The sequence below is a fragment of the Callithrix jacchus genome, chromosome 6, assembly GCF_049354715.1.
Source record: "Callithrix jacchus isolate 240 chromosome 6, calJac240_pri, whole genome shotgun sequence".
NCBI classification, from domain to species: domain Eukaryota; kingdom Metazoa; phylum Chordata; class Mammalia; order Primates; family Cebidae; genus Callithrix; species Callithrix jacchus.
The window spans coordinates 34,092,419-34,115,858 of NC_133507.1; the positions used below are offsets into that span (position 1 = coordinate 34,092,419).

Here is a 23,440-nt window from a genome sequence, read left to right on the forward strand (position 1 = left end):
CTCCAGCCTGGGTGACAGAACGACACTCATCTCAAAAATAAATAAACAAAAGGATCATTAAATAATGCACCAGTCAAAATCCATGATGCATAGAGAATAAACAAGCAAATAAGCTTTTCCAACAACAAAAAAAAATCCTTTCTCTTTAAGTGCCTCTCATAAGCTATTTGGGATAGAAGGTATTCTGAAGTCATGTCACCTGAAGCAGAATTGAATTCACGGGTAATAGTTCTGGTGTTTTTAGAAGACCAAGGCTGTCTCCTTCACCTTGGGGCTCAGTCCCAGCAAGAGGACCCCAAGGGGGCCTGTCGGATGTGGGACCTGGAGCACTGAGCAGTGACCATTTGAGCTGGTTCACGTGGCTGTGACACTGGATGGCATGAGGCTGTGCAGGGCTGATGGCAACTGACTGAACACACCCAGCACGGGTGGGCACCCAAGTACGTCTCCAAGCTTGAGGATGATCATTGCAACCAAAGCCCTCAAGGACTCTAGAGGCGGAGGCTCCATGACTGGCTTGTGGCTGCACTGACCTTGGGTCTGCGTTTCACAGTTGTGTGTCTCCTACCTGAGGGTGAAATTATGGACTGTCACATCTTGCCGCTGGTGAGGAGGTATCTTTTCGGGCTCTGAGTGTCTTGACAAGTTGTTCATTCTAAGATGCTTTGGCCGAGGAAGACCAAGAGCCAGGAATTCTCTGGAAAAAATGAAACGAGGTTCTGTCATCTTCATGAGGGAAGGCAGGCAATGTAGATTTGGATGTGTAAGCGCCTGTCTGGGCTGCTTCGAGGATCTGACTCCTGTTGTGTAAACGCCTGTCTGGGCTGCCTCGAGGGTCTGACTCCTGTTGTGTGAGCCCCTGTCTGGGCTGCCTCGAGGGTCTGACTCCTGTTGTGTGAGCCCCTGTCTGGGCTGCCTCAAGGGTCTGACTCCTGTTTGGTTCAGAGGTCTCTCCTGGCATTGGCAGTTACTGAGCAGACGGGGTGTTGCTGCTATGCCTTACGTTCAGGGATCATGTCACCAGGGAGAAGGACACGCACATCACAGAAGAGAACCGTGGATGAGAAGGATGAGAAGAGAAGGAAATCTGACAGAAGGAGCCCGTCTCCAGCGATGCCGCACGCTGGCGCTGGGGAGACTGGCTGCTGTCCCAGATGGCACCCACCCTCCTCATGAAGGCCATGAGTGCTTCCAGATCCTGATGTAGAAGGCCACCCTGAGAGAGGCAGCAAGCAGGGCAGGCCCGGGCATAAAGGCCTCGCTGGGTCCAGCACTGCTCGGCAGCAAGGTGGTCCCTGTGTTGTGTGGGCGAATGTGGCACCAGAGCCCTCGCCGTGCCCGGCTTGCACTGCTGACTTAGGAAAGGTGGTGCCTGCCTGTTAGGAGCCGGCAGAAGCATTAAATGGACTCACTCATCGGAAACTGAAAAGATAAGAGGTAATTGTCCCGCTAGTTCTGGGCCTTCGGGGCAGCACTCCCGAGGGCTCAGCCAGAAATTTTGCTGGGGGTCAGCATAACTTTCATACCTGAGATGAGCAAAGCAGCAGGTGTCACAGAAAAGCCCACACTAAATAATATTTGGCTTGCCCTAAAATCACATATTCACTTCTGTTTTCTAAGAACATGTGGGGGTGAATTGTGACCCTTTCTTATCTTTTGGGACTCTCAGTTCCTTGACAAGTTGTTCATTCTGACATGCTCTGGCTGAGGAATAGCTAAGCTGTTTGACATCAGCACCAACAAGCAAGGGTCACAATTTAGCCAGATGCCTCCCTCGAAAGCGGAAACCACCTTACAGTTTCCTCATCAGAACAAATGCAAACCCTCTGGCCTAGAGAGCGGCCAACCTGGGGGAGAGCGGCCGACCTGGAGGAGAGCAGCTGACCTGGGGGAGAGCAGCCAGGCAGTTTGCATTCCAGGTTCATGAGGAGTGAGTTCTATGCCTGGACACAGATGTGTGTGCCCGTGCTGTGCATAAAGGGTGTGGGTGTGTTGCGTATGTGTAACAGGTGTGTACTGAGTGCTTGTGTCAGGGAGGTAGCAGGCCCTAGGATGGAGCTCTGCAGAAGCCAAGGTCCTGCCTGCAGAGAGCTGCCCGCAGGCTGTGTCTGTGTGCCCCCTGCATTTTTCCATACGGCCCTGAGGAACGTGCAAAGGGGCGCAATGTCTCGTTCCTTCTGCATTCTTGTATTACCTGTGCTCTGCCCCTCGTGAGTGTCCAGTCCCTGCCAGACAAATGAAGGAACACAGACACTGACTGTCTTCAGTGCCCAGGAGTGTCCTCTCTTCTTCCAGCACTGACCCCTCTAGGGCCCACCTCCAAGGCCATAGCCCAGGCCTGGGCCTGTCTGCCCAGTTCCTCACCCTCTCTCCTTGGCCCTCTTGGGCTGCGCTTCAGGACATGAGGCCAGCTGTTGGCCACCCCTCAGAGTTCGTGTGACTCACCCCAGGAGTCTTTGTCTTCCCTGAGTTCCCGTGAGGCCAGACATCCCTCCCTAGGCCTGACCTGGCTCTTGTTCCCCCTCCTCAGCCCCTCAGACTCTGGGGAGGAGGCTGATGCCTGGCAGTGCCCCAGACACCTGGTGCTCATCCTCACTAGGCTGGACAACAAGCTGGGCTGAGGGGCTCCAAGAGACAGGGCAGGAGCAGCTCACAGTGGCTTGGCACCACTGCTGCCACTTTGACGCAGGGCTGCAAGGTCACCTGGTGGCCAGCTCCCCTAAAGTGGGTTTCCTCTTCCCTTTGTCCTCCCAAGGCCACAGCACTGGGGGCTCAGCCCTCATCTGCCCCAGACACTTCTGTCTCCCTTCTGCTCCTACATCAGTCCGTCACCAGCCTAGCTACTCTACTCCCCTCCCTGGTGGAAGCCGTCTGTCCAACCCCTCAAGGGCCTAGACCTTTGCCTTCAAGGTTTCTTTTCTTTTTTCTTTTTTTTTCTTTGAGACGGGGTCTCACTCTGTCACCCAGGCTGGATGGAGTGCAGAGGCACAATCTTGGCTCATTGCAGCCTCCACCTCCCAGGCTCAAGTGATCCTCCCACCTCAGCCTCCCTCGTAGCTAGGACCAAGGCACACACCACCACATCTGGCTAATATTTGTATCTTTTGTAGAGATGAGGTTTCACTATGTGAAACCCAGGCTAGTCTCGAACTCCTGAGCTCAAGTGATCCACCTGCCTTGGCCTCACAAGGTGCTGGGATTACAGGTGTGAGCCACCACACCCTGTCTGCCTTCAAGCTTTTCCATTATGTTTTTGGTCATGAAACTCACATTGGAAGTTAGCACTGCCATTCCTGCCATAAAGCCAGCTCTCTGGGATACACAGGCTGGGGACCCCTGGGCAGGGAGGAAGACCCCGCTCAGTCTTTAGTCAGAGGTGCTTCAGCCACCTTTAGCCCTCCCCAGGGTGCCTTGCTGTGCATGGGGCAGAGGATGTGTCCAGGACCCATCCGGGGCTGAAGAACCAACCAGGGCCTGGCCCAGTGGCCGAGCAGGGTGCTGTACACCCTCCAGCACTCTGTGCCTGCACTGGCCATCAGGCTCACCAAACCACTGTGCCCAGGGCCATGAGGACATGTACCCTCCTGTGTGGCCTGCTTTTGAGAGGCCACAGGTGCACAGTGAAGCATCCACACGTCAGGGGTTCCGAGCCACACCCCGTGAGAGGGCACATCACCATCTTACCAGAGGAGTGCTGGGATGTAGGGGTGTCAGCGAGACTTTAAATGTCTTCTAATCCCCCTAATTCTCCTGAGAGCTTGGGGGAGCAAACCTTGAGACTGGAGTTTTCTGAAGAGCTGGGCATGAGCAGTACTCCAGACAGATAGGCCCAGGCTGAACCTTCAGATGTGAGGGAGGCACACAGCCTCTCTGGACATATCCCTGACCCTCCTCTGCACACACACACGGGCACCCACATGTGTACACACTCACATGCATGGAAACCCCACACACAGATGCCCATATGTGTGCACACAGGTATCCCCTTACACAGAGGTACCTATGCACATGCACATACAGGTCCCCTTGCATACACACATGCTGGCACACGTGGCATCCACTCTGCTTTATAGTCTTCAACAGGATGGTGACATTCAGGGTGCACTCACCTATCCTTGCAAGGGGTGGCCAAGAGTTGGCCACATACACAGAGATCAGAGCATGTTAAATCACTCCCGTGGGAATACCGTCTCTGCACACATTTCCTCTATGTGCCCCTCTCTGCCCTCCAGGGGCTCTTGTTGCTCCTGGATTCAAAGCACTGAGCTTGTTGCCCTGAAATCTCTGCCCGAACCTGAGCGGAGTGTTTGTTTAGCCCTCCTCCCTGCAGTCTTTTCACCTCTCAGAAGGACACACTGTGCCTGGGCTGTCATTCTCAGGGATAGAATGAGAGTTCTTGCACAAGAGCTTTGAAACCTACAGGGTTAGGTTTCAGGCTGTGTTAGGGTTAAGGTTGCAGGCTGTGTCTAGTGGAGGCAGAGGAAGCCCTGACGCCTGACTTCCAAAGGAACATAATGCAGTCAGTAAAGAGCGGCCCCTCAGCGCGGATCGCGCCTGAGTTTAAATCCTGCCTCCACCATCCCTGCATACCTGCGCGATTTTATGGCTGAGAAGATTCCCTGACATTTCAGAGCCGCGTTTACTCATCTGTGAAGTGGGGGCCTGAGAGCAACCCTTGTAAGAAATCAGAGTCCCTGGCCCATCTCTCCTGAAAGCGCTGGTGCTAGGCGTTTTGGCCTCCGTATGCCTGAAACCGTGAGGTCCCCGGGCATCCCCGAGCACCCCCGTGGCCATCTGTGTCACTGGCCAGCCGAGGGCCAGTATCGCTGTGCGGGCGTGGAGGTTCCCGACCCTTTCCAAGGAGGTGCCAAGGGCGGAGCGCAGCGCACGCCCAGCCACCGCAGCCCCTCCGAGCCTCCGAGCCCGCCGCCCCCGCCCGCACAGCTGGCTTGACTGCTAGGGTTGCCAGGGCTCCGGGCTTGGGAGGCGCCGCGTGCACGGCGCCGGCTGCGCAGGAGGAGCCCCAGGCCCACGAGCGCAGGCGCTCCACCTCTTCCCCGGGCGCTGCGAGCCTTCGGCTTGGCCCTGCGCGGCGGGATCTCGGGGCCGCACAGAGTGGGAGGCCGGGCGCCATGGCTAGGGCCCCGCAGCCCCGGCGCGGCCCCGTGGCGCCCGGGAACGCTCTGCGCGCCTTGCTGCGCTGCAACCTGCCCCCCGGCGCCCAGCGCGTGGTGGTCTCCACCGTGCTGGCGCTCCTGGTCCTCATCAACGTCGTGCTGATCTTCCTGCTGGCCTTCCGCTGAGCGGCAGCACAGGGCGCCGCGGGGAACCGCGCCGGGGTGAGTGACGCGGGCAACCGCACTCCAGCCGCTGCCACCCGCAGCCTCCGCAGCGGTCGCGGAGGGGAGGCCTCCCTTCCATCCCATGTGCTCACTACCAGGGCCTGGTCGGGGGTGTCACCGAGCGGGTGCCTGAGGGGCGTGGTGGCACGTGTGGGACAGGGTCCTTCTGTCTTCTGTGCCCTGTGGGGGGTGGGAGCCGTGGGGGGGGGGGGGGGCAAAATGGCGCGTCTCTGCGTGTCACCGAGGGTGCAGATTCAGCTGGGGCGCGCCGACTGCTTGTCTGGAAACGGAGTGCATGTGACCGCTGGGTAAGCCACACGCGCTTGCATCTGTGTGGGTTGAGCCAGGTGTGTGGAAGATGCCTGGCTACCGCTGCGCATGTTACCTGTAGTTTTTCCCGTTTTAGGCCTTAAAATACGTGGTGTCAGTCAGTCTCCCCACAAGCAGAGCCCCTGCCCCCATTGCACGTGGGCCCTCTGAACCCCCCACCCACCCCTGCTGCACAGCCGGTGGATGTTCCCAGCTGCCCCCACCCTGTGAGTCTGGTAGGTGGGCAGGGTGGGAAGGGCAGTGGCGGTCACATGGAGCTGCTGGAAGCAGAGCCTGGCAGCATGGCCCTTCGGCAGCCTGTCAGAACCTCAGAGGCACAGGAGGGTATCCCGCTCCTGGGCTCTCTTAGTCTTAAATGTGCCCCTCCATTGGGACCCTCCCCCGCAATAGAACAGCCAGTTTCACAGCCACCCTGTGTCTCAGAGCCAGTCTCTGCTTCTATGCTCTCTGCAGGCAGAGAGGCAGCTGCAGCCTGGACTCCTTGCCCTGGGAGCCTGCCTGCCTGGCTTGTGTCTTGGCTCAGGTGCAGCTATGCCTACAAGCACCAGAAAGGGCCTCTGTTCAGAAAGGCACCCAGCCCAACAGCATCGGAAGTGGAGCATGATTCTCACATCACAGAGCCACATTTTGTCTCAATGACAACATAAATAGTTCACATTCCCTGTAACTACCTCCTGAGTCTGAGCCTATGCAGGACCTCTGCCACCAGGCTGACATCCTTACATTGGTGAGAGGCACAGGTGATCTGAGAGTTTTCTCAGGGCATGTGTCCCTGTGCCAGGCTCTGCCTGGCACAAGGGTGTGACAAAGGGAATTGACATCTCCTCCCCTCCTCCCCCAAGGCAGGACAGATGTGGGGACTTGTCACTCATGGTGCCTGGAAACTGGTCTCTCTGTGAAGCCCTCCTCTTGCCTGACACCGGGAGACCTTCCCTGGCAGCTATGTGGGAGGCCACCTCTGCAGGACCCAGCCCCACCTGCAAGGACAGGCAGCATAAAGGAAGGGGGCACCAGGCTTTTGCTCAGGGCTCATTAAGGGAACCTAGGGACAGAGGGTGACACCTCACCTCGTTAATAGCAGGCAGGAACGTCTTGAGAAGGGAAGCGGTGGGAAAGTGAGCCATGTTGAGTGTGTCTGGTCACTTTCCCACAGCCTGTGTCACAGACCCCAGGTCAGGGCATGTCACCTACAGCTCACATTCTCACTGGCTTCCCCAGGCCACCGTGTCTGCTTCCTTCTTTCCCTGGAGCTGCATCGCATCCTTCAGGGCCTCAGCAGGGTGAGCCAGCTCCCCACCGTGGCAGGCAGGCTCCTCCCATATGGTCTCCTGAGCGCTCCTTTCTCATCTCATCTGAGTGACAGCAGCAGGTCACCATCCTGGAGGCCACCCACAGAAGGTCTTTGTGGCTGGGAGTGAGAGCAGTGGCCTCCTGTGGAGACCTGCTGCCCAGTAATAACCCAGGGATCTGTGCCTGGGACCCACAGGGCCTCTGGAGGTCTGCAGCTCCCGGGTGGCTGCCATACTGTGAGAGTGCCTGTGCCCACAGGCTCATGGAGCACTCTGAGGACAGCTTTCATCAGGATTGGAGCAGGTTTTGCCCCCCAGGAAAGAGGGGGTCTGTCTTTACCTGAACTTGCTTGCTCAGGATCCCTGGAGGAAAGCACCATCCCAAGCAGGCTCTGGAGCTCCAGTGCTCCAGTGGCCAGTTGCAGCCCTCACTCTGCCCATGCGGGCAGAGGCCTCTTAGTGGCTGGGACACAGGACTGGCCCCACTCTTGGTTTCCATGTTGAGGTGGGGATTCACACAGTGCTCAGGGAGAACCCAGTGAAGTGAAGGGAGGGCTCACCTGGGGTAGCAGCAGCTCAGGGGAGGTGTGGTCAGTGAAGAGGGCGTATTTGTGACACTCTCGTCCTTGACTGCCTAGCCAGGTGCCAACACCTGGTCCCAGCAGGGAGGGGCATGGACCTCCCATGCAGCTCTGGCCCACCCCTCTTCTCCTGCCCTAAGCCCCTGGAGCTGCTCACATTCAGGGAGCAGAAACAGATCCCATGTTAGGAGAAAACTCGAGTCAGCCAGAAGGAGCGCCGTGTGTGTGGGCTGCCTGAGAGGGGCAGGGGAGCGTGGCTACCGGTGTCTCAGTCCACACCACTCTGGAGCAAGGCACCACACCAGTTACTTGAGCAGAGGGAAGCATATGAAGAATGGTCGGCTCGGTATCATGCGGTTGACTGTGCAAGAGCAGTCCCGAAGTGCTTATCACAGTGGTAGCAGTGGCAATACGCTCCTACTTCTAGAACTTTCGAAATAAAGGGAGTAGGTTGAAATAACTCACACAGGATCCCACGGCCTGGGATCAAGAGCTCTGAGAAGGGGCATTGCTCAGCTGGTGCTGGCATCTCAGGTGGGAGCAGGGGTGCCATGAGGCTGGTTCGGCAAGCGTTGAACAAAACACAGCAAACAAGCTGCAGCCACTGCAATGGCAGGGCACTATCAACCTGGATGAAGGGGCATTATGGTTGGTGCTCATCCACAAGAAGCCCACAGGAGGGCACCAGCCCCCTTTCTCGTGCAGCCTTGCAGCCCCCAGCCCCTCTCTCCAGCAGCTTTGCAGCCCCCAGGAATGCTGGGTTGGGAAAGCCTAACAGGGAGCAGTTGGCAGTCCCAGTGACAGGCTCAGATTCTGTGGTCAGTGCATCTCTGGCTCTGTCACTGAGCCTTGATAATCTAGACATGCCCAGAACACAGCCCCTGCCCCAGGAAAGCCCTGCTCCTGCCAGAAGCAGGCTTTGTGGCTCCTCTGTGAAGTCAGGATCCTCTCTCCCCAGGGCTGCTGAGAGGTGGGGACAGAGGGTAGGCAGGCCAAGGCAGCCTCCCCAACCAACCTGCCTACCTGTGGCTCTCTCCGCAGCTCATCAGCGATGGCAGTGTGGTCTGCGCTGAAGCACTCTGGGACCATGTCACAATGGACGACCAGGAGCTGGGCTTCAAAGCTGGGGACGTCATTGAAGTGATGGATGCCACCAACAGAGAGTGGTGGTGGGGCCGGGTCGCCGATGGCGAGGGCTGGTTTCCAGCCAGCTTCGTTCGGGTATGGTTCCAGCCTGGGCTTCTCCCCCATTGGGCCCTGGTTCTGCAGAGCAATCCAAGCCCAGAGCAGCTCTGGTATCCGAGGTGCTGGGCGTGGTCTTGGTGTAGAGTGCTAGGTGGTGCTGTGGGGGCGCAGTGTTACAGCCTTCCTCCTCCTGGAGAGTCACTACTTCTGCTCCCAGCCCTTTTCTGGCCAGCCCTCAGGGGCCAGAGAGGAGAGCAGTTCCGGAAGGAGTGTGTGCAGACACTAGGCTGCCCTCTGCCATACCCCTACAGCTCCGGGAGCTAGACATTTCCCAAGCCCTGAAGAGCACAGATAGGGGACTGCTCATCGCACAGGGGACTGCTCAGACCCACGGCCTCTGGAGTGGGAACCATGACTTACACCTGAGGAAGTTGAAGCACGGAAAAGTTATTAGCCCTGGAGATCGCAGAGAGGGGTCCTGGATTCCATCTAAGGGGGTCTCTGGTCTTCAAGGAAGGAATCCAGGTGTAGTCTCCAAAAGGCCTGGCTGAGGGCGTCCAAGCTGAGGGCCGTCCACCCGGAGGTCTCAGGTCCTGGTGTTCAGATGCTCCTCCTGTTCCAGGCCCCCTAGGATACTGTATACTCCGCACCCTAAGCCTTACCCCAAGTTATAAGTTAGCCAGTGGAGTGCGCCACCCATCCCCCTGCTTCAGCCCACGGGGGGCCGGCAGGAGCAGGCACTGGTTCAGAAATTGCAGGGAGCGCTGCAGGCTCTGTGCCCGGCACAAGAGGGTCTAGGAAGGAGGGCAGGGTGGTGTTCAGATCACACTGACAGCGGCTGCGGACGTCGGAGCCGCCATCCCTCGGTTCAGGACTTGCGGGGGTGGCGTGGTAGGGGGAGGTGGCCGGCCAGCCCTCTGCCTCGCTTCCGGTGCACCTTGCGGGGCCTCCGAAACCCTGTTCCCGCCGCTATGGCGCAGAGCGCTGCTCCGAGGGATGCGGGGCACTGACCAGCCGCGCATGGCCTGCAGCTGCGGGTGAACCAGGACGAGCCCGCGGACGACGAGGCTCCTCGGGCCGGGGACCGCGGGGCGGAGGACTGCGGGGCAGAGGCGCAGAGCAGCAAGGACCAGATGCGGACCAACGTCATCAACGAGATCCTCAGCACCGAGCGAGACTACATCAAGCACTTGCGCGACATCTGCGAGGTGAGGCCCGGCCTGGGGTAGGGGGCGCAAGGGACCGGGTCGGGGCAGGCCTGACCGTGTCGGCCCCTCAGGGCTACGTCCGGCAGTGCCGCAAGCGCGCAGACATGTTCAGCGAGGAGCAGCTGCGCACCATCTTCGGGAACATCGAGGACATCTACCGCTGCCAGAAGGTCTTCGTGAAGGCGCTGGAGCAGAGGTTCAACCGCGAGCGTCCGCACCTGAGCGAGCTGGGTGCCTGCTTCCTGGAGCATGTGAGCGCCCGCCCCCAGCGCGGCCCCCGCCCCGCTCATCCCGCACCCCGGGCGCCGAGCTCATAGAGGCGAAGCACGGATAGCTGGTGGCTGCTCCCAAAACCTTCCACACGCGTGGGCCTCAGCACCAGGCCTCTATCTGCCCGGCCGCCCGCACCCTTCGGGACAGTTTTAGGAGGGTCTCTGCTTCTGGGTGGGGAAACCAAGTCAGGGAACACTTGGGAGCAGAGGGCTGGGGCGTCCGCCGGGGACGGACTTGCTTTGACAGGAGGGCAGAGGCCTGCTGAGCGCCCCAGGGGCTGTTCAAAGTGGGCTCTGGGGTTTCTCACATAGGGAGAATTTACAGCTTGCTTATGCGGCAGATGCCCGCTGGCATTTACCAAGGCTCACTGTGCTGCTCTAAGTGGACACCTCAACCTCACCTGGTAGAGAACGACCTTGCTTTGGCCCTCTTGGGCAGTCAAGCAAGGGTGAGCAGAGGACCCCTGTCCCACCCCATCCTCCACCACCTTCGCTGCTTTCGGCTTTGTTAGCCTGTCCTTGTTATCATGGATTCTACCCAGAAGGCCAACGTGCAGCCAGGACACCTGCTCATATTCTCACCATTCCCACCCCGGGTGTGACTTCACATAGCTTGTGGCACAGGGAAATAGGTACAAAGAGCCTGGGTCCCCAGCCTGTAGAGGCTCTTGCCCTTCCCAGACATGCAGCTGGATTGCCGGAGGGAGCAGCGGAGGGGCTCTGCTAACCTCCAGCTGTGCCCCTCAGCAAGCCAACTTCCAGATCTACTCCGAGTACTGCAATAACCACCCCAACGCCTGCGTGGAGCTCTCCCGGCTCACCAAGCTTAGCAAGTACGTGTACTTCTTCGAGGCCTGCAGGCTGCTGCAGAAGATGATTGACATCTCCCTGGATGGCTTCCTGCTGACCCCAGTGCAGAAGATCTGCAAGTACCCTCTGCAGCTGGCCGAGCTGCTCAAATACACGCACCCCCAGCACAGGTAGGAGGGCACTGAGGCAGGGAGGCAGCCCACGCAACTGCATGCCTCCAGTCAACCAGTTTAAACGTCAGCAGTATGCTGGGCACTGCTGCAGGCCCCAGGGCAACACACGGAAAACTAGCCCTGCTCTGATGAGCTCTCCTTGCAAGCAGGGAGGAGGATGCCACCCAGATATTAAGCTCTGCCCTCTGCCTGCCATTATGGAGAAGAGAGGGGCTGTGCATCTGACAGTGAGGATGTGGTCAGAGGAAAGCAGCTCCACACATGGGGGCTGCAGGGATACTCATCCTTTCTCTGTCTCCAGCCTGCAGCAGCCTTCCATCTCTGTTCTGCCCCAGGGACTTCAAGGACGTTGAAGCCGCCTTGCATGCCATGAAGAACGTGGCTCAGCTCATCAATGAGCGGAAGCGGAGACTTGAAAACATTGACAAGATTGCTCAGTGGCAGAGCTCCATCGAGGACTGGGAGGTGAGGGCCTGGGGCCAGAAAACTCCATGAGGTCTTGGCCCCTTGCTTTAAAATTATGCTTGCCTTTGAAAAAATCTAGAAGGGAGCTGAAACAGGGAGCTGCGCTCCTGGGATCTAGCCACAAATGCTCATGGTGGGAAAGCCTGTCCCCACGTGGGCTCCGGACCTTCAGTGCTACCTTCCCTCACAGGCTTCGGCACCTGGTGGCCTCTTTTCTATGTGAGACTCCTCCCACAAGCGGCCAGCCAGCTTAGGGGAAGCCCTAAACAGGGGAAGTGTGTTTCTCAGAAGTGTTCTGTCCCTCTGCCTTCAGGGGACAGGCCAGATCCTTGTTCATTTCTGGGACTCCTATCAGGAGGCTGCAGGCGTGACACAGCATGACCAAAAATGCATCACCACCCGTCAGAGCCTCCAGGTTCTGTCTCAGTTGTGCGTGCCCCTGGCATCTGCCAATGTTGTCTTAGAACTAATGACAATGTTCCCGTCCCCTCCACTCCCACCCCCACTTGCATCTGTCAATCTGCCACCTCCTGATCTGCTCCCAGGGGCTCCCTACCCACATGGGTGCTGCCACCACCATGTGCTCCACCAGCTATCAGGGAGAGAATATGACCTGGAACTCAATCAGTATCAGACACAGAACATTATGAAAATACAGATTCCAGGGCCCCACCCTGGATACTGAATCAGAAGCCCTGGGGTGGGGCTGAGCAATATGGGCAGTCATTTTCGAGGTCCAGCCCTGGCTCAGGGCCCTCCAGATTTACTCACCCAGAATGGCCCACTGCCAACCACTCCCGGCTGGGGTTTGCAGTTTCAAAGAGGAACCAGACCAGGGCAGGGCTTAGTCTAAAAGTGTGAAGCCCAAGGGCAGATGATGGAGCTTCAGGTACTCCATGCATTTAACTGGGAAGAGGGCCTCCTTAGAGCTCTCAAAGGCTGGCCTCGAACGCGAACCCAGCCAGACCTAATTCTTCTCTAGAGCAGCACTGTCTGATCAAACTAGCATGTGAGCCACATACCAAAACGTATAATACATAGTAGCCATCTTAAAAAGGGAAAAAGAGAAACAGTGAATTTAATTTTAATGTTTGATTTAACTCCAAAATAACATTTTTGTAACCAACTAAAATATCATTAATGAAATATTTTACATTATTTCATACGAAATCTTCAAAAATCAATATGTATCCTACACTGACATCACATCTCGTATGGATTAGCCACACTTCCAGGGCTCAAGAGCCGCCAGAGGCCGCTGGCGATGGGGGCTCCTATTTTGCAAGGATAGCCAACTCTTCCTCCCCCTCCCTCTGTGGCCTGGCCAGGTGGGTGCTTCAGGCAAGGCCAGGGGGAGGTCCCCCACCCATGATGGGGGCAGGAATGGGAACCCGAGGTGGGGTATGCTAGGCTCATGGTTCTCCTTGGGGTCTTCCCAGGGGGAAGATCTCTTGGTCAGGAGCTCAGAACTCATCTACTCGGGGGAGCTGACTCGAGTTACACAGCCTCAAGCCAGGAGCCAGCAGAGAATGTTCTTTCTCTTTGACCACCAACTCATCTACTGTAAGAAGGTACCAGAGCTGCTCTGCCCTGCTGGCCCAAGTTGAGCAACTGGAGGGAGGGGAGCTGAGGGCTGGGGGCAGCTGCCCAGAAGACAGGTGCTAGCCAGACCAGACACCGGGAGCCTGGCTAGACCCTTGGGCCTGGGATGGGGTGGCTCTTGGCAGGTGAGCCTGGTGGCCCAGGAACAGCAGGCGGCTTTCACAAGCTGACCAGGCCAGGTGCTGTTGGCAGCACAGTCTTTCCTGACCTGACAGCTGCTTGCTCCTCAAGCTACCTCTTCCCTCCCTGCAGACCTCCACATCCCCTCTGTCCAGCCCGAGTCCCCTGCTGTAGCCACCTCTCAGCTTCCTCTGCACTGCCAGCACCTGCGCTGGCACTTTCTCTGCGCTGCCACCTCCTCTTTCAAAACATGGCCCAGTGGCCTTGTGTCCATGAAGCCCTCCTCGTCCATGGGTGCTCTTCTGTGTGGTATGGGCCACTGTCTTAGTCTCCCCACCCCAAAGACAGGGCCAACCCTGGGGTAGTCAGTAGCTGTGCATTAAAGGAGCAAGGCCTCTCCACTCATGGCTCAGCACAGCTGTGGGCCGCAGCAGGCCTGCTCTGCTCTCAGGATCTCCCCTGTCTGCTGGGGAGGTGGAGGCACCAGCAGCAGCCCCTCCTGGGGCTGGGGAGAGGAGGTGGGAGCAGCCAGGAAATGGTCAGGGGAGCGGTTCAGCAGCCATGGCTGAGGGCAGCATCTGGCAGGACCTGCTTCGCCGGGACGTGCTGTACTACAAGGGCCGGCTGGACATGGATGGCCTGGAGGTGGTGGACCTGGAGGACGGGAAGGACAGAGACCTCCATGTGAGCATCAAGAATGCCTTCCGGCTGCACTGTGGCAGCACAGGGGACAGCCACCTGCTGTGCACCAGGAAGCCTGAGCAGAAGCAGCGCTGGCTCAAGGCCTTTGCCAGGGAGCGGGAGCAGGTGCGGCTGGACCAGGAGACAGGTGCGAGACCCTGCTGGGCCCTGCTGTGGCCCCCAGGGCCCATGTGGTGATCCCGCCTGACTAGTTGCCTGGCAGTCAGGACAGCGCCACTCGGCCCTCTCAGGCGTCAGGGGGTAATGAGGCTCCAGGTACCTCCAGGTCTCAGTTGTGAGCATAAGGCTTTGCCTTCATCACCTCAATGGCAGTTATCTGACTCTCCCATGATACGGTTCCTCAGAGTTCAACCCCAAGGCATGGGTCTACTGACTTTTGGGGAGTTGCTTCACTACACCTGCACACATGTGCACACACTCCATAGGACGGGGCCCTCTGCTCAGTACTCTGGGTTGCTGGGACCTGGGGGGGGGGGGGTCCCTTTTCTAGCCAGCAAATGCCCTGGGAGAACATGCAGACTGGGCTGTGGTTCTGGCTTCAGAAGCCTCCCCGGCCCCATGCACATAGACGTCTCCCCGCTATACCTTCCTTCCTGTCCACGGGCCCCCACTTTACCCACTGCAGCGACCAGGTCAGCACATGGTCTGGGAAGGAGCCTCTAGTGCAGTGGAAAAGACACTAGACAATGAGTCAAGGTGAGAGATGGGCAGGCAGAGGAGGCACTCAGGGATCTTTGTTTTCTGCCAGGAGCCCCAGGACAAGGTAGCAGAGTATGCCCTCTGCCCTGGTTGGCCAAGGCAGGCTGACTCTGCAGAATGGGGAACAGTCCCTGCTGTGGCCAGCACTTAGTCCCCAGGACATGATGAGACCCTCGGTACCAGGAAGGTGCAGGTGTGCAGACAACTGCACCTGGGGCCAAAAGTGCAGTGCAAGGAGGAATGGAGCAGCAGCCTCACCTGTGTCCCTCCCTCAGGCTTCTCCATCACGGAACTGCAGAGGAAACAGGCCATGCTGAATGCCAGCAAGCAGCAGGTCACAGGGAAGCCCAAAGGTAGGCAGACAGCAGCCCCACCTCCTTGGCCCGGCCCTTGCCTGTTCACATTCCCTTCTCTGACCCGCAAAGCCAAGCCAGCTAGCCACCGGGCCTAACGGGGGCCCACTGGCCTTTGTAGCTGTTTGTTCCTGAAGGTTGGTGATAAGGGGCCACTGGTGAACCTTGGGTCAGTATATGGTTGACATTCTTAACTCTCAACACCTCGGCTCCCCCAGATCAGGGCCATCAGTGACAATGCTTGTTTTCCCAGGACCCCTTCCTGGCAGGCATCCAGGGTGGGGTGTGGATGGAGCTATCTCCCCATTTCTACAGAGAGCCATGCTCCTGAAACACCACATGCCCTTGCACAGGCCACGCCCTCTTCAGGGTGCTGCAGGCGGCCAGGCCCAGGCCAGAGACCCCAGACAGGCTGGGCTTGTGGATGTGGTCAGCTCTCCAGGAGCAAATCCCATGTGGCAAAACTGCCTCCTACAGCGGCTCTGAAGCAGAGCCCTGGGACGGGACCCATCCTGCCCTCAACAACTGGGGTGGCACTCTGCGCTGAGCATCCATGACCCCCTGCTGTCTCTCTCTGTTCAGCCGTTGGCCGGCCCTGCTACCTGACACGCCAGAAGCACCCAGCTCTGCCCAGCAGCCGGCCCCAGCAGCAGGTCCTGGTGCTGGCAGAACCCAGGCGGAAGCCATCCACCTTCTGGCACAGCATCAGCCGGCTAGCACCCTTCCGCAAGTGAACTCGTGCCTGCCTGATGGGACCTGTTGGGCCTTCCTGCCAGAGGCCCCCAGTTTTTCTTCTCCCAGGCCCACTCCACCTGGCCTTCCTCTGCCTGGAAGTGAGCAGGGCTGGGCTGGGGAGTTGCTCGTGTCATCACCAGGATGTGCCAGGTCTGTACTCCTGTTGTTTTTCCCTGCTCCTGTTGCCGTGAATAGAACAGCAAGGGGACAGACCCCGCAGGCCAATGCCCACTTGCAGCTTGGGCTCTGTCCGCCCTGTGGACCTATGTAGGGCATCACTGCTGGAGGGGAAACTGCAGCACAGCCCAGGCCTGGCTGAGAAGGCACTGCCTGCCCAGGACCCTCTTCTCTGGAAACCTAATCCTCCTTATCTCCTCTAGGAAGGACTCTCTGGCCTTCTGTGGCCTGCAATGCCAGGCCACCATGTGCCCCTCTGCCCTCTAGTTCTCCTTCCAAGTCCCCAGCCTGGCCAGTGGTGCCAGGCAGCTTGCCACTTGGGAGGGCAGGAACCAGGAATTCCATACCCTTGTCGGGCCCAGAGCCCGCCCTTCGCCTCCCAGCCCCTCTAGACACCTGGCTGCCGGAGACCCTCTTCACTTGTGTGTATGTAGTGGACAGAACAAAACAAAGCAGTCCACTGCGCACTCCCCATTGGGCTGTGTGGCCAGTCTGCCTGTGGCTTTGCGGTGGCTCCAGAACCACCTCGTTCCTGGTTTTGTTTGGATTTTGTCATCTTGTTTTTCTATCAATGGAGAAAAAGAATTGATTCTTGTTAGTGACACAGAAGATTGCCTTACCCTCGTGAGTGTGAGAAGCCGTAAGGACCGAATTCTGTGGCTCAGCATGCAGGACTGACCCACAACCCAGGCGGCAAATGTGTGGAGAGGGCACCTCGTCCCACCAAGGGGCGCCAGGAGCAGAGCCAGGGCCTGGCTAGCTGGCATGGGGCCCGCAGGATTCAGCAGCATGGACTGTTCCTTCTCCAAGCCAGAAACCACATTTAATTTCATAAAGAAATTGATGAAAAGTAACCTGGCTGCTAGCCAGTTTTCTGTCGGTGTGCGTGCATTTTCCGTGGGCCGCTAACCATCACTACCCTAGGCCTTTCCCTAAAAAGGAGGAACAAGTCCAACAGCCTCTAAAAGTGGGGCGGGGACTCACCTGTGGCAACTCATGCCCTCTGGGCTTCAGTGGAGACAGGCTAAGGTGGGGCTGGCTGTAGAGGGGAAGGAAAAGCAGGGCCAGGCCACGCTGGTGGGGAATACAGATGGCTCTGCCCTCCCTCGAACTCAATGTGCAGAAGCCCACTGCCTCCCTGAAGCTGGCCCACGTGAGTTTGGTGGGTGGGTGAGTAGTCGGCCATGGTTCCGGGACTCAGCATGCTTGGTGAAATGAAGAATGTGTCTTCCCAGGAGGACCCTGGCCACAGAAGCCAGGGGGAGCATGGGACTGCTTCCCTCCCTGTCCCACTTGGGTAAATGGTCCCCTGCTACCTGCTGCGTCCACCACACTCTTCGGTACTGCCAGGGTCACTGGGGCTGGAAGCCATGATGGCCTTCTTCTCAAAACCCCTGGCAATCTCCTAACTTGAGAGAAGCTCCAGCAACTCCCAGGCAGGCCATGCTACCTCTAGACAAAACGCACATGAAGAAATCAAGAAAACCACAATATGCAACACAAGTCAATCTTTATTGAAAACTGCAGTATTAATACATAACAATTCTTGTTACAATAAACGTGCTTTTGAGATTTTTTAATCTGAGCTCATCTACTCATCAGATTGCATAAAAAATTAAAATAATATGAACTGACACCTAATTGAACTGGCTCAGGATGGATATTCCATTCCTTGGCGTGGATACATAAGTTCAATGCAGAGGTGAGGGACGCCTTTAACACTGGAAGACAATGCTGACTCAGCTTAAAAAATGTACTAAGAGAACGGTGTAAAAAACTGTATTTAAAAATCATTTTAAAAAACAAAAAGGAACCGTTTCTTCTTTAGTCACAATCCATGAGGCTCTCTGGGACCTCCCATGTGGCCGGCACAACAACCCTGCCAAGGGCACAGGCAGCTGGCCTGACATCTGTCCCAGCTAGTCTAGCCACTGTCTGCACAGGACCCCATGGCACAGCCTGTGGTGAGGAGGCACCTGTCATGCCAGTCCTCGGAGCACACCATCCTTCTGCAGGCCCGGGTTCCCTACACAGATGCCACACCCCCTCTGCTCCCCTTCCCAACTGACTTCCCTTTAGTCCTGTGGACCAAAACAAGGCTATCCCCACAGGCTCTCTATTCTTCAAATAATGGGAAACAGGAAAAGAGACAAACTTTCTGAAACATGCAGTTTCCTACCCAAAAAGGCCACACACACCCCACTTCTGTCAGTCAGTTGAGCCCCCAGGACCTACCAGTAAGAGTGTGTCCTCTGCAGTATACTCAACAGGCCACTTCCCTTCAGAAAGCCCAGGCAGAGGTAAGACCCACAAATGCAGAGGTACTAGAGGGGAAAAACACGCTCTCTGCCCTCCCCTAAGCTGACCACACTCTGCTTTAGAGACCCTCTCAGAAAGCACCAGAGAGAAGGACCAGACGCTGCTGCTCACCTCAAGCCACACCCTGGCCACCTTCAGCTGCACCCACTGCAGGTCTTGTCCTGTCTGGGCAATGGCCAAATTGGCGAGATGTGGATGAGGTGAGGGTGGCCCAACTGTTCAGAGTAATACTGTTCTCAAATGTTTAAAAAGGACAAGCCAAGTCTGGGTCTCCTTTTTAAAGCAGACACCAATACTTCCATAGCTGGTACGTGTCCACCTTTCACCACCACTCACTGGCACACTCACAGATACCTTACACACCTTATGAGGCACAACACTGACAGGTATTAGTACATTGCAAGTTACGGTAAGAATGTACTTCCTCTCGTTACTGACATGTCCTCAAGACACATGCAAATTATTTCCTAGACTTCATTCATCACAGCCAGATGATGCCACCAGAAGGAGCAAGGAACTGTATGCCCAGCTAGGAAATGGCAGGACACTGACTGACCAGGCACCCAGCCCAAGGTTCGGGATCAGCCCCATCTCCTGTGAACACATTTGCATAGCACTCAAGAAACAAGTTTCCCAGAATAACGATGGGTAGGCCCACTAATCACACCAAGAAGAATGTTCTTAACAGATGGCTCATGAGAGACATGAAAGGTTCTGGAAGTGCCTTCATGCCCATTACCATGACTGGCCCTGACTCTGGCCTTGGCAGAGCAGCAAGCTCACGAATCACTGGCTCACACTAAACTCAGCCCCAGCACAGACCCAAACAAGACTTCCATAAGCAGAGAAACTGCAGCAGCAACACAGATGATGGAACACACCTCCCAAGCCTCAGGGGAGAAAGTGTAGAACAAACATCTCTGAAGTATCCATCACGACGACCATGTTTACAGGAACTAGGTCCTTCGCTTGCCTGTCTCATCTTCTAAAAGAACAGTAATTCAGCTGAAGGACTTCCAAATTAGGAATGTCAAACACACAAAAAGCACATTCTCAGAATGCTCCACCATATGCTTAGGGACAAATTATGCAGCTTTGTAACAGAATTTTGACCCAAGTTCCATTCCTTAGTTAACTTTAATTTTACTAGAAGTGATTGTTGGTAAAATTACAACCTATGACAGTCTTGTGACTATTCCCTAAGACCAGATTCTTAGCTGCTATCTACCTTTCATATCTGATAGCTGATATTCTGTTAGTTTCAGTCAGGAAGATTTCTGCACAGGCGTACAATGCAAACTTATTTCATAAAGTCTCTCAACTCAACTTCAGAAAAGGGAAAAAAGGTTAGATTATAGGGAGGAAAAAAGGTGTATATGAAGCTGATGTATATGGTATGGGGGAGGGTGCAGCCTACTCTTTAAAACACCAATTAGTCGCTTGTAAAAACACTCATCCTGTGTGTGCTAAGTCCCAAGCAAGCTGGAAGAGGTGCCTGTAATTTCTGAGTTCCTCCTGAACCCCAAGACTCCAGCCCTTAAAGGCGGTTGTGTATGTGTATATTTCCATTTTTGTTGTGTGGGGCTTCTTAAAAGCATACACTAAAATTGTGAGATTTTATGCTAATCTACTAGCATTCAATTGGGAAAAAAAACTTCTCTGCTACTTGGTCAGTTGAACCCCTGGAACCTTCAGAACCTTATTGATCCTGCCAAGCATCCACCAAACAGATGGAATTACCCACAGAGACCTGAAAGGGGCACAAACTGTGTGCCTGCAGTAAATGTCTGCCCCGACACATAGACACTAAGATGGGTTAAGTGCTCATGAAGCAATTTAAAGTACTTATCAGTAAACATTCTATGTTAATAGACATCAGGAATAAAGAATCTGCTGTTTACAATGATCCAAGCAAAAATATTCCTAAACTTCTTATAAAATAAGATGTGAAAAAGAAAAGTATGAAGAGTACTTACTATAAAAAAATAAGGTTACCAAAGGCTCAGTGGTCAGGTGCCCCCCCCACCCAACTGGGGCAGAATGCTAGTGGGCATCCTCACCAGACATCAGTGCCCTGACCCAGCTGCCAGTGAAAGAAAAGGAGCAGAGCCCCCTCCCACCAGAGCCCATAGCACTCAAAACAACACTGCGCTGGGAAGAAGATGCAACGTTCTTGCCCACAGACCTCTCACCGCCCACCCCCACTCTGACCCTCACTGAGAACAGACACGCACTCTCATCCATACAAGGCAGGCAGGCATATTTGTGGGTGTGGCAGGGGAAGCCTCTTGATTTCTATGTACAAGATCCAGATTCTAAACTCAAGTTCCTCTCCCATAATAAACCCTGCCAGCAAATGCACCCCAGCGCTGCTTGGCCCTCTCTGCTCGCTTTGTGCCAACTGCCTTCAGCTGCAAAAGAGATGGCAGGACAGGCTCCCAGACAACAGATACTGGCCTCCCCCTTGCCACATCTCTAGGCATCCCCTCCAGCTGGCCTCAGTGGACAAGTCACCATCAGGTGGGTGATCCCAGGAGCAGCTACAGGTTTCTACATTTCCAGACATACCCACAGCCCTGCCTTTCTACAAGAAATAGGAGGAATTTTAAATAAAGTTTTGTTCCCTTTTTAATCATTCTTAAATACACCACTTTCCTCATAACATACAGCTGAAACCTTTGCCCTTCTCTGTAGGGGAAAAACAGCAATGCCTACCTGTTTTCAGCTGATTCAAACATTTCTCAGGGGGAAAAAAATGGAATGATTTTCTAAACTAAATAAAGCAAAAGACAATACCTCCTCCAAGCACAGCTGTTTCTCTCTCACACATTTCTTCCATCCCAGGAAAATAATTTAGTTTTACATAGGACTTTTCCAATAAAGATATATAAAAACATCATCTCTCTCTGTTAAGAGAATTGTAATGAAAATTTAGATAGCAGAAAAACTGCTTGGCTGACACACAAACCACCCCCTTGCCCCAAACTGTGCTGGCCACACAACTACAATCTTTCATGATGAGCTTTAAGCATGTCCCTGTTCCACTGACCCCACCCAGCCTAAAATCAAAGGGATGCCCATTAACCAGCTGTACCCGAGCAGCTGTGGCCTCCCTGTTCTCTCCCAAACCTGCAACTCCCTCCCAGTACAGTCAGTGCCAAAGAAACAGGTCGCTGAAAACTAAAAAGTCCACATCCCTAACTGGCAACTCACATCAACCCCAAAAGGTTGAAGAATCATCTAAGATATTTCAGATGCTCTATGGAGAAATTCACTTTAACACTTACAACTTTAAGACTTTGCATACATTACAACAGTGCATTAGTGATACAAGTTGTAAAATACGTTTCCATTCCTTTGGATTTTGCATATGATGGTTTTGCATCAGTCACTGCAGGTAGATTGAGCAAGCTTTTTGTGTTTGTTTTTTTTAAACATGCATTCAACTAGATATGATTCAGAATAGGTTAATACTCCCTTTTTATCATTACAGTTAGCTAAAAAATTGCCAGGCAGTCCACAAAACAGAATTTGCTTTAAGACCAACCCACAGTCAGCTGGAAACTAATGGCGCTGGGACCTGCTGGGCCGGGATATAGTCGTGTTTAGCTAAGTGTCGAGAGCATTAAGAAGAAAGTCCTGGTTGGAGGCACAAGGCCTGCAGCACCAGCTGTGGAATCCCCAATGATGTGACTGCACAGCTCCGTCCTCAAACCTGCAAAAAAAAAGAAAAAAAAAAACAAAAAAAAAAAACAGTCACACAGAGCCCTCTGGCACTGCTACTCCAAAATCTCAAGGAGGGCAAGGTTCACCAGGGTCGGAAAGGGCAGCAATGGGCAAAGCTGCTGGACCTGGTTCCCACCTCCTTCCTAGAGACCCCCAATTACACTGGAGCCCTATTTCCTGCAACAGGCAGGTGTGAGGTTAGAGCACATTCCAGGTAAGGTGCAAGATGGACAGCGTCAACGGTTGGTATTCAATGGTTCCTTCTTCTACTCTGTAGTGTCCTGATAAAAGCAAAAAATTTAAACACTGCATTGCCTCTGGATCCAGGGTCAGGCATACTTTCCTCATTTAGTGCTTAAATATGTGGTAAATTTGCCACTCTCCCACGGAAATGCTCATTCATCAAAGGCTGGCTCAGCCTTTACTAGTCACTTACACTTGCAGGTGATCACCACTGAGGGGGCACATAGCTGTAAGTGGGTGTTCCTGGGGCCCGGTACGTGGGCACAGTGACCGGGTGAGGGGCGACAGGAGTTGGGGAGTGAGCAGTCAGCAAGGTACCTGGAAGAAAAAGTAGCACATAACATGAGGCCGACCTCCTGCACGGCTCCACACTGCCTGACACACACACAGTCAGAGTCCTGGCCTCTTTGCAAGGAGGAAGGTATACAGGAAGAGGGATAGTCTCTACCCAGACACTGTCGGACCTCTGATTAGATAATCTCCCACACCCAAAAGTTTTATCCACACAGCAAGCTTCCACAGACAGTATGTTTGTAAAAGCCTTTTGTGTGTCCCCTTCATAAAGCATACCCAATAATTTTTATATGTCAGATGATAGACTGTAAAAATTTTAAAATGAGTATTAATATTAAGGACAGAAATTCTGACACATGCTACAATATAGATGAACTTTGAGGATATAATGCTAAGAGAAATAAGCCAGTCACTAAAAGGCAAATATTGTATGATTCCACTTTGATGAAGTACCTAGAGCAGTGAAATGCAGAGACGGAAAGTAAGTAGAATGGGGCTGGTGGTGCCAGGAGTTGGGGGAGACAGAGAATGGGGAGTTAGCATTTAATGAGTAGAGGAGTTTCAGATTTGCAGGATAAAGAAGTTCTGGAGCTCTGTTTCACAACTATGTGAATATACTTAACACTACTGAACCATACTTAAAAACGGTTAAGATGGGCTGGGCACAGGGGCTCATAACTGTAATCCCAAAACTCTGGGAGCCTAGGGTGAGTGGACAGCTTAAGCTCAGGAGTTTGAGATGCACCTGGGCTATGAATATAGTGAGATCCCAGCTCTACAAAAAAAGTTTTATAATTAGCCAGGTATAGTAGGAC

General features: G+C 54.8%; 3 protein-coding genes across 19 annotated transcripts in view; 2 read left to right on the forward strand and 1 right to left on the reverse strand.

Annotated features, from left to right (window-relative positions):
* The window catches only part of ARHGEF4 (Rho guanine nucleotide exchange factor 4), a 210,985-nt gene extending 194,088 nt beyond the window's left edge, over window positions 1-16,897 (forward strand). For 10 of the 13 annotated variants that reach the window (XM_035304084.3, XM_078326970.1, XM_078326974.1 and 7 more), the window contains 9 exons: window positions 8,584-8,763; window positions 9,759-9,935; window positions 10,007-10,186; window positions 10,955-11,187; window positions 11,526-11,655; window positions 13,095-13,226; window positions 13,963-14,206; window positions 15,054-15,131; window positions 15,714-16,897. In XM_035304084.3, coding sequence (XP_035159975.3) covers window positions 8,584-8,763; window positions 9,759-9,935; window positions 10,007-10,186; window positions 10,955-11,187; window positions 11,526-11,655; window positions 13,095-13,226; window positions 13,963-14,206; window positions 15,054-15,131; window positions 15,714-15,865 — 1,506 coding nt within the window. In that variant the 3' untranslated portion in view covers window positions 15,866-16,897. Of the gene's footprint in view, window positions 1-5,059; window positions 5,340-5,549; window positions 6,400-8,583; window positions 8,764-9,758; window positions 9,936-10,006; window positions 10,187-10,954; window positions 11,188-11,525; window positions 11,656-13,094; window positions 13,227-13,962; window positions 14,207-15,053; window positions 15,132-15,713 lie in introns of those variants that run through there. The other 3 variants (XM_078326975.1, XM_054257320.2, XM_054257321.2) reach the window with 3 other exon arrangements.
* On the forward strand, window positions 5,060-5,303 carry SMIM39 (small integral membrane protein 39). Its single transcript, XM_078326981.1, has one exon. It carries the CDS (start codon window positions 5,133-5,135, stop codon window positions 5,301-5,303), a length of 171 nt encoding a protein of 56 aa, XP_078183107.1. The 5' UTR covers window positions 5,060-5,132.
* A 639-nt stretch (window positions 16,898-17,536) lies between the features above and the next one.
* The window catches only part of FAM168B (family with sequence similarity 168 member B), a 45,128-nt gene continuing 39,224 nt past the window's right edge, over window positions 17,537-23,440 (reverse strand). For all 5 annotated transcript variants that reach the window (XM_008998538.5, XM_035304098.3, XM_008998539.5 and 2 more), the window contains 2 exons: window positions 22,525-22,649; window positions 17,537-22,077 (listed from right to left, as the gene is read on the reverse strand). In XM_008998538.5, the coding sequence (XP_008996786.1) occupies window positions 22,537-22,649 (113 nt within the window). In that variant the 3' untranslated portion in view covers window positions 17,537-22,077; window positions 22,525-22,536. The remainder of the gene's footprint in view (window positions 22,078-22,524; window positions 22,650-23,440) is intronic.